Source organism: Pseudorasbora parva, chromosome 1, assembly GCF_024679245.1.
Source record: "Pseudorasbora parva isolate DD20220531a chromosome 1, ASM2467924v1, whole genome shotgun sequence".
Taxonomy (NCBI): Eukaryota; Metazoa; Chordata; class Actinopteri; order Cypriniformes; family Gobionidae; genus Pseudorasbora; species Pseudorasbora parva.
Window position 1 is genome coordinate 64,408,140 of NC_090172.1, and position 10,101 is coordinate 64,418,240.

Genomic DNA, 10,101 nt, shown 5'->3' on the forward strand with positions numbered 1-10,101 from the left:
GCTGAGCCTTTGATAAAACAACTCTATATTGCGAATCATATGATTTCCATCAACGATACACATCATCACGTTTTTATATCACGATATTTCCTTACGCCACAGACAAGAAAAGAAATGGACCATATGCTGGTCTGTCATTGACTTCAACGGCGAAAAGTGAAGTCAATCAGAGGCACTCACTTCCTGATGGCGGAGTGAACTGCGCCGGCTCAGACTGAGCTTGAGGACGTAGATGTGACGTGAGCCTCCTGTCTGACAGCTGTAGGTCTTCTAGTAGTTGTGGAAAGTGAAAGCTGAATCGCGTTGTTTAAATATTTTCTCCCGTTGCTTTTGGCTCACTATGGGCTTCTCTCCATTCTTCCCCCTTGACTTTATCAGACTTTATGTCTCTACGTCCCCCCGACTAGGGATGGGTATCGTTAAGGTTTTAACGGTATTACTACTCTTACCGATACTGCTTATCGGTCCGGTACTTTAACGGTACACAATTAACAAAAATACACAGTGCTTTCATTTCAGGAAAAATTCTACTAATCTTGTAACATAACACTGCATAGTTTATCATAAATAGCCTAATTTAATGCTTATTAAAGCTGAAGTTATTCATTCAAGAGCTGTGAGTGATTTTCTCTTTGACTATATCCATAATAACTAGGTCCATTTTAGACACAAACTGTGTTTAAGAGACTCTCCAAGCCGGTCATTTTGACAGATGTTTGTGTACATGTGATCGTTTAGACGCGAGTGTGAAACCGAAAGTGTAATTTGCTCGTCTCGTTGCGGCTGTTTTGGAGCGCGCGCCGACTTGGGAACAATCTCTTGCACACATTTTTGTGCTTTTAATCGCTCTTTTTATTATTAAACGCGTCCCAGAATTTACCAACAGTAGCTAGACCGTATTTTACAACAATCACTGATCGTGCTGATTCTGTCATTGCGTTTGAGTTTTAGGGAGAAATGGCAGCGTAGGCTACTGCTGCAAAGGGAATTAAGTTGCGCTAGACATTAAATATATTTATTATAATCTTCGGAAGGCAAAACCTAAAATAAAATCAGACTTTGTTTGAATGTTTGGTTCTGTCCTCGGCTGTCGTTTGCGTCTCTCGTCTCTCTCTCTCTCTCTCTATTTTCTAAAGTACCGACAGCAGAACCGATAACGTCCGATCTTATCGATACAACGGTCTTTCAAAATTCACCCCCGGGGCCCGTTTAATACCGCTTTTCGGTACCCATCCCTACCCCCGACTGCCTCATAGACAGTAAAGATTGCCTGTGAGCGTCTCCTCAGGTCTATACGGTAATTTCTCAACTGTGCGACAGAGTCGCGTTGGTTATGACGCAATCGTTAGCCTATTTTTTAACAAAAACAGCTTCTGCGGGGCGATAGTGTAAGATACAAGGTAATGGAGCCTTTTATGCATTGTCGAGTTTCTTTAGAAATAAACAATGGACAAATGGAGTCTTTAAACGTCTCAGATGTAAAGTTATTCACTGTCAAAGTGACTCAAAAAGGAATGGGAGTCAATGGGATGCTAACAGCAGGTGATGGCTTGGTTAGCAATGGCCGCCTCTATGGTATTTGCCAAGGGGGTAATCTAGCACTTAGAAAGCGTTCTACCCATAGGCGCACAAATTACCGTATCGACAGGAGGAGACGCTCGCAGGCAATATTTTACTGTTTATGGGACAGTCGGGGGGACGTGGAGACATAAAGTCCGATAAAGTCAAGGGAGAAGAATGAGGAGAAGCCGATAGAGAGCAACGGGAGAAAATATTTCACTTTCCACAACTACTAGAAGACCTCCAGCTGTCAGACAGGAGGCTCACGTCACATCTACGTCCTCAAGCTCAGTCTGAGCCGGCGCAGTTCACAGGAAGTGAGTGCCTCTGATTGACCTCATTTTCCGTCGTTGACGTCTATGGGATCGCTCTGTCCATTTCTTTTACTGTCTGTGGTGTTTGCTGGTCTGTCATTACCTGTGTTGTCTGAGGAGAGATCAGACAGCGCCTCCCTCTGCTGGCCAGGAGAAGACCTGCGCTCCGAGTCTCCTAATGTCAAACTGCTCAACCTGAAGAAAGACACGGACAATAAGAGGACAAAATTAACACAAGCTCGAGGGGAAATGCACAACTAGGACACCAGGGAGTGGGACAACTACAAAAATAATGAAGGAAATCCAAAACGGGGAAGGAAGTGCATTGTTATCGATGCGCAAGGCAAAATAAAACTGAAAGTCAGTGAATTTAAGGAGAAGGACACCGAACCAAAAGAGAAAGGACAGACATATTCCTGTTTCACAGCCGCATTTAACAGAAATCATGTTTTCAATGTGCAATGCAAACACTGATTGTCTTGAGAGCAGGTGGTGTGGGTTTAAAAAAGGGTGTGATATCTAACAGTTATAACGAAACCTAAACATGCATCGCTCATTGAGCCCGGCCTGCCACTAATCACCACATACAAATGAAACCAGAAAACTCACCAAGCAGCAAAAGGACTTAAAGGACGCATGAAAGAGAAAAGGAAGGCATTACAGAAGAAAAAGAGCAAACACACAACATCAGACGGACAGCAAAACTGAGCCAGAAAGTGAAAGACAGTTTAAACGGCTCCTAAATAAGCACTTGTGTGACTGACGCCTCAATGACACGTCTCCAGCTTTACTCCAACACATATCAATTAGCCCCAGACATCTGCGGTTAATGACTGACAGATGGCATGAGTGCGGTTTCACTTCAGTGCAGCGTACCTGGCCAGGTGTGTGTGTTTCTTAATGGCTGCCCTGCAGTCACATGACACAAACAGGAAGTGGATGCACAGGAAAAGCAAGTGAATGGGAAAGAGAAGAGCTTGAGACAGAGACACACATCGAAACAGAGAAAAAGACTGACATACACAACGTGGTCATATATGAAGCGAAATATGTTGGAGAGCGACTCTATCATTCATCAGTAAACACACACACACACACACACACACACACACACACACACACACACACACACAATGCTGTAATAGAAACTGATGTGGTGAGAGGGTATAAATAGCAACAAGGAAACTCGGGCACACTGGACGGATGGAAAAAACCTGTAGTGTCACACAGCGCACACGAGACACTGATCTGAAGGAACTTAAAGGATCGGTTCACTTTTAAATAAACTTTTACTGATCATTTCCTCGGTTACACTTTATTTTGATAGTCCACTTTAGACATTCTACTAACTATAAGTAACTTTGCAACTACATGTCAGCTAACTCTCATTAGAGAAGACTGTCAGTAGACTGGTAGGTTACGGTTAGGTGTTAGGGTTCGGGTTAGTAGAATAAGTTGAATTGTAGTTGCCAAGTGTCTGTTGGGGGACCGACAAAATAAAGTTTTAGTAAATATTAACCAGACAGTCTACAAATACTCTAATGACAGTTAGTTGACATGTAGTTGCAAAGTTACTTATAGTTAGTAGAATGTCTAAAGTGGACTATGAAAATAAAGTGTTACCATTTCCTCACCCCCATCTCATCCAAGCTGTCAGTGTCTTTCTTTCTTCAGGCGAAAAGAAATGAAGGCTTTTGATGAAAACATTCCAGGATTTTACTCCATATAATACATTTCAATGGGCCTCAAACGGTTCAAGGTCCAAATGGCAGGGGCCTTATCAAGCCAAACCATTGGTCATTTAAGGGTGCGTTCACACTTGTAGTTCGGTTCGTTTGGTCATGACCAAAAAACAAAAACAAACATAATAGTCCTGGTCCGCTTAGCGTTCACACGGGCATTTTTAACAGCGAACCTAAAGTTACCGAACCAAAGGCACAGGAGACGCTCACAACCTGATTGGTCGGCTTATATGACGTAGGAGCTGCTTACTGAACATTCAAAACAATGCTGTGTGCGGATTACACGCGCGGGCATTTTATGCGTGTACATATGGCATTATTTTTACCCGTTGTGAATTCATGAAGAGCTCATGAAATGTTCAAAACATTCAAAACAGCAGCAGGATTTCCTCCGTTGTGCAGAACAGAGACGGCCGCTGTCGTCTGCACCTGCTAATAATGGGCAACACAGGAACTTTGATGAGAAGAGCTAGGTCTGCTTTTTGTGTGTTTTTTTCTAGCATTTCCGAAACATGCTCGTCTGACCAAATATTGATGAGGCTCTTCCTCCTTGGTCCACGTTTGCCCTCTAACGTTAAAGTTACTCATTTTGGATAACGTACACCGATCTTTCCGCGTTGTCAAATCAGCTGCATTATGCGTGGCATCTTGTGACATTACGTCCGGTTTTTGGCCCGTTTACATGTCTTTGGTCCGTGTTGCGTTCATATATCAATCGAACCGCACCAGAGTTGGTTTGGAAGCGGACCGAGACCCATCTTTTTAGCGCTCTCGGTCCGCTTGTTTGGTGCGCACCAGGGTTCAGATGGCAGCGTTCACATATGTTCAAATGAACCGCACTAACCGAGCAACCGCACCAGGGTTCGTTTTAATCGAACCAAACATGACAAGTGTGAACACACCCTAAAACTAAAATGTATAAAAAAAGCTTACGTTTTATAAGCACAAACGCCTTACTCTGTTCTGTGATGTGTGTTTGTGACGTCACGTAATACGCAATTATGCTGAAAGGTCAGGCTTGACATAGACAGAAGTACAGAGTCAATGTTCACAAGTGTGCGGAAGGAGATGATACGTTTAATACGATTTACTTTTTACTTTTTTTATGAAGATCTTGAGCATTCATTGAGGAGTTAAAGGCATTCGGGGACACTTGATCAAGGCCACATATAGGGATGGGTACCGAAACCCGGTATTAAACGGGCCCCGGGGCTGAATTTTGAAAGACCGTTGTATCGATAAGCTCGGACGTTATCGGTTCTGCTGTCGGTACTTTTGAAAATACACGTGACGAGAGAGAGAGAGAGCTCCGCAAACGGAGGACAGAACCAAACATTCAAACATAGCCTGGTTACACTTTAGATCTGTGATAGTCTGCTTTTATTTTAGATTTTGTCTTCCAAAGATTATAATAATAATATTTATGTCTAGCCCAACTTAATTCCCTTTGCAGCGGTAGCCTACGCTGTCATTTCTCCCTAAAACTCAAACGTAATGACAGAATCAGTACGATCGGTGATTGTTGTAAAATACAGTCTAGCCACTGTTGGTAAATTGTGGGACGCGTTTAATAATAAAAAGAGCGATTAAATGCACAAAAATGTCCAAGAGATTGTTCCCAAGTCGGCGCGCGCGCTCTGAAACAGCCGCAACGAGACGAGCAAATTACACTTTCGGTTTCGCACTCGCGTCTAAACGATCAAATGTACACAAACATCTGTCAAAATGACCGGCTTGGAGAGTCTCTTAAACACAGTTTGTGTCTAAAATGGACCTAGTTATTATGGATATAATCAAGAGAAAATATAGCTCATCTGCCTATTATCAGTCGCCTATAGATCTGCACATCTGTCTTAAAGAGGCAGCGGTGTAAATAAACATGCTGACGAATTACTGCGAATTAAACAACCAAATGCAAAGAGAAAATCACTCACAGCTCTTGAATGATTAACTTCAGCTTTAATAAGCATTAATTTGGCTATTTATGATGAACAGTGTTATTTTACATTTGATTAGTAGAATTCTTCCTGAAATGAAAGCACTGCATGTGTAGGCTGTGTATTTTTGTAAATTGTGTGTGTGTGTGTGTGTATATATATATATATATATATATATATATATATATATATATATATATATATATATATATATATATATATAATCTCAAAAAGTACCGATAAGAATACCGTTAAAGTACCGGACCGATAAGCAGTATCGGTAAGAGTAGTAATACCGTTAAAACCTTAACGATGCCCATCCCTAGCCACATATAGAAATGACCCCATTATAGACATCCAAATGGAAAAGGTCTTGTTGGTTTTTTTGGTGAATTTAAATAACATTGTTTATTTCAGTAAGTGTGTTTTTTTGTGTGTTTTTTTTTTACATAAGGTTAAGTCAATGTATTTTAGTTGAATCAAGTTAACATTCTTAATTATGTCCAAAACGATTAAGTTCAATCATTCTAAAATGAATATCAAACAAAAGCCATAACAAGTAATCAAGTACAAATTTACCAACGTTATCTAACGAGAAAATATTATTTTAAGCTAAACCGCCAATGGCAAGATGAATGGCTTAAAGTGAACAGCATCATAAAATAATTTTTTGAATCAAATGTCTTTGTATCAGTTTAGCGTTTTTACAAACACTGACTCAGTCCTTCCGCCTACATCAAGCGAGACCTTTTCAACATAATTGGCCGTGGGCGTCGGAAGCAAATAAAAAGTGGGTGAGTCCGATTAGCGGCTGGTGAAAAATATTATAGGTGGGGTCATTTTTATGTGGGCGGTCTGGGAGTTCTCCCAAAGGACATTTTTTATTTTGTAGATGTGATTTCCTGCATTATGGTGCGTTTGAGGCCATACCAATACCAATTTAAGACCTCAGACCAGTCAATACCAATAGTCTAAAAAAAAGACAACATTCATTTAACTGCCGTAGAAATCAACAGTTTCACAGATAATGGACAAGTCGCATGTTTATTATGCTCAGTGTCCGGATAGAAAAAGTTCCGTTTACTAAATGAATGATTGGGCCAGACAAAATTACAGAAATCACTGATTTATTTACTGTGGCTAAAGAGTAGGGGTAAGACGCATGTCATCAAGTTGAGGCAAATCAATCAGAGGTTCGAATCTGCCTTTTACCACACTCGCTCTACCCCCTTTTCCCATCACAAATCAGATCGGAAAGGCATTTATTTCCAATAAAAACTGAGAAAATATTAGAAAAGAGGAAATAAAGCGTTTAACGTGTTTAATAATAAGTGTTTCTCGGTAAACAGATGTGCTGAATTAGAGATGATAAAAGTGAGTGGGTCCAATATCATTGGTCTTAAAAAGTGGGTGGGTCTGGTTCCACACACACACAATGGTTCCGACGCCCATGCGAACGAGCAATGGAGCGTCACACAACAGAGCAAGGCGAGCATGTGTGATTATAAAACTTAAACGCTTATTTTGTTCAAATGAGCGATGGTTTGGCTATATAAGACCCTTATTCATTGTCTTGTGTTGTTTAAAGTTGCAATGAAACTATCATTTGGACCTTGAACCATTTGAGGCCCATTGAAATCTATTATATGGAGAAAAATCCTGGAATGTTTTCATCAAAAACCTTCATTTCTTTTCGACTGAAGAAAGAAAGACTCTGACATCTTGGGTGACATGGGGTGAGGAAATTATCAAAATATCAAAACTGTGAATTTAGCCAGAAATAATGCTATCGCTTGTGTGCAACTAAAATACAAAATCTAGAGGTTTACCAATAAAATCACACTTTTTTTCTACTTAGTCTACCAATAACTTTTTACTCCTTAATCATTAATTTATAATTACCACTTAAATGAATGTCCTCAGATCAATAGAAGTTAATGTTCCACTCAGTATCATAAAACCACACACTTATATGAGAGATTACATTTCGGTTTGGAAAAAAGAATTCAGATTTGTTTTGCACAAAACGGCTCATGAGATCATGCGATGAGCTATACTAACTCGTTTACTTGACGAGCGGTAAATCAAGAAAACCAGTTTTAAACAATAAGACTAACTGTGTTGAGCTAGAGAACAATAATAAGTTTCTGTCAAACAGTTGCTCATGTCTAATAAAAAAAAACATCATATATTAAAGCATCTTTGGTGTTTCCATGCTTTCTACAAATATAAAACCTTAAATCGCGGGCAACGCGAGTGTGATGTCATTGATAGGCGACGCATGGACACGGTCCGTGTCTTGGTTAAAATTACTTATATCTCTGGATTTAAACATTCTTGGAAACATTTGGGATAATGCAAGTACACAAGTCAACAACATATATAACACTATTCTAGTGGTTTTGGATGTTTCAAACCCCCCAAAAAACGTACATGCATTTAAGATAACAACAAATCAGTTTCGGTCTAACAGCCGTTAATAAACAAACTCACCTGTCCAGCGTGGAGGTCGGCTGTCGGACACTCATGGCTGCGAACCGTCCGTTTCTTTACGTAGTGATTGTATGTCAGTTTGAGATCATGTCATTAATGTAGGTTAGTAGTATTTCCTCTTTCTGTTTCTTGAGGTAAGTCTTTCGCCACTTTTAAGGGTCGAAGTTCAACACATTGGTCCTCCTCACCAACATCGTCCCGTTTCATAAACACACTCGAAATGGATAACTTTAGCACTCGTGTCAAAACAAATGGATCAATATTATCTCTGAGGCTTCCAGTTAGTGTCCCGAGCGAAGATTCCTGAGGACTGGATCATCTTTGTACTGTATGGTCGCGTTAAAAACATCAACAGACTGCAGAGGCTCAGTCTTTAAAAGCAAACGAGAAGAACCGGCTATTGTGTGGCTTCGGCTCCAGTGTTTAAAGGGTCACAGTCAGTTGGTCCTCTTAGTTATTCTGTTCTTTAGAGCTAATAATGATCTCAGTGCAAGTTGAGCTTATGCATGCAGCCACAGTGACAGCAGAAGAAAGAATAAAGTGCATTAAACTGATTTATAAGCAGCAAGGTTCACAGTGACAGGCAGATTGGAGCATCTGCAGCTCAGGGGACTCGACTAAACACCATGCGAAGATGTGCAACCAATAAAACCCCCTGTTTTTTTTGTTAAAATCACCGCGGACGCGCGCTCGGCTCGATCCAATTCGCTTGCGACCCGCTTCCAGTGTGCGCGAGGCCGCACGGCGCGCATCCCCGCCGCCGCGTACGGACAGACGCCGCACGCGAACGCGACTCCGACGGCCTCCGCCGTTCACCTTCACGCGTGTCCAACACAACGCTAGCTAACCCGACCAGGACGCGCTCTTCTGCACGGTTGACGGCGATAAACACGCCTCGGATCGCTTACGTCTTGGGATGCAATTATCGGCCGAATTTTGGCGACTTGCACACGCTCGTTTTCAGATTCATTTGATCCGTGCAGGGCTCCGTAACGACTCGAATCTGGCCGGTCACGTCTTCGGCGTCCGTCTTCTACTGTGCGGTCGCTTACAGTTGATATCCTCTCATTGTTTCCCAAATATGTGTGATCGGCATATCTGTAAATGTAGTGTTATCCCAATGTCCGAGCGTTCGCCATTCCGGAATAATACCATCATCCTTGGGTTTCTGTTTGGCTGCTGGTAAGGCAAACAGACTCGCGCTCGCCCCCTGTCGGCTGGACTCTGGTACTGCGAATACAATTCGACACATTTACAAACAAGTCCAGTTGAACTGGAAAAAAATGGTGTAGACAGAATTTTCGCTCCGGAATTGCTAGTACATTTCACAAAGAAACGGCAAGTTACACTAAATAAAATTCTGAAGTATATATATATATATATATATATATATATATATATATATATATATATATATATATATATATATATATATATATATATATATATATATATAATAGATTTTATTTATAATGCACTTTTCATTCCGAAGAATCTCAAAGTGCAACAAAGGGGGAAAAAAAGAAAAAAGAAAAAAAAAAGAAAAAAGAATAACATGTAAACATATAGAATACTACAAACAATCAACCAACACAAAAAAAACAGAACAGAAACAGAGCTGATGGTGGAAGTCTCTGTTAGCTCCGCAGCACACTATGGTCCACTCCATGTTTTAAATTTTTATATATATATATATATATATATATATATATATATATATATATATATATATATATATATATATATATATAAATAACATTTATTAAAATGTTCCCCACTCATGTAAACACTGACGTATCACACTGACAACAAATAGCTAAATGTAATCGAGAAACGATATATTACTTTTTGTTATCTAAAAACATTTGTTCCCTGACCGGGAATCGAACCCGGGCCGCGGCGGTGAGAGCGCCGAATCCTAACCACTAGACCACCAGGGAGCTGTGCTGTCACTGTATCTCATAGTGTATTTGACTCTATACTCAACATTTTTGTAGCCATAACTGCAGGAGGAAATTATGACTAGACTACAACTGATTTTCTTTGGCCACGTTA

At 40.5% G+C, this 10,101-nt stretch overlaps 1 protein-coding gene and 1 non-coding gene across 6 annotated transcripts in view; both read right to left on the reverse strand.

Moving 5' to 3' along the window:
* The window catches only part of arhgef11 (Rho guanine nucleotide exchange factor (GEF) 11), a 57,555-nt gene extending 48,299 nt beyond the window's left edge, over positions 1 to 9,256 (reverse strand). For 3 of the 5 annotated variants that reach the window (XM_067447571.1, XM_067447572.1, XM_067447569.1), the window contains exons 1-3: positions 8,047 to 9,255; positions 2,484 to 2,498; positions 1,978 to 2,069 (exon numbers count right to left, since the gene is read on the reverse strand). In XM_067447571.1, the coding sequence (XP_067303672.1) occupies positions 1,978 to 2,069; positions 2,484 to 2,498; positions 8,047 to 8,081 (142 nt within the window). In that variant the 5' untranslated portion in view covers positions 8,082 to 9,255. Of the gene's footprint in view, positions 1 to 1,977; positions 2,070 to 2,483; positions 2,499 to 8,046 lie in introns of all 5 variants that reach the window. The other 2 variants (XM_067447573.1, XM_067447570.1) reach the window with 2 other exon arrangements.
* Positions 9,257 to 9,914: 658 nt separating this feature from the next.
* On the reverse strand, positions 9,915 to 9,986 carry trnae-cuc (transfer RNA glutamic acid (anticodon CUC)). Its single transcript has one exon. It is a non-coding gene; the product is annotated as a tRNA-Glu (tRNA).
* Positions 9,987 to 10,101: the final 115 nt, after the last annotated feature.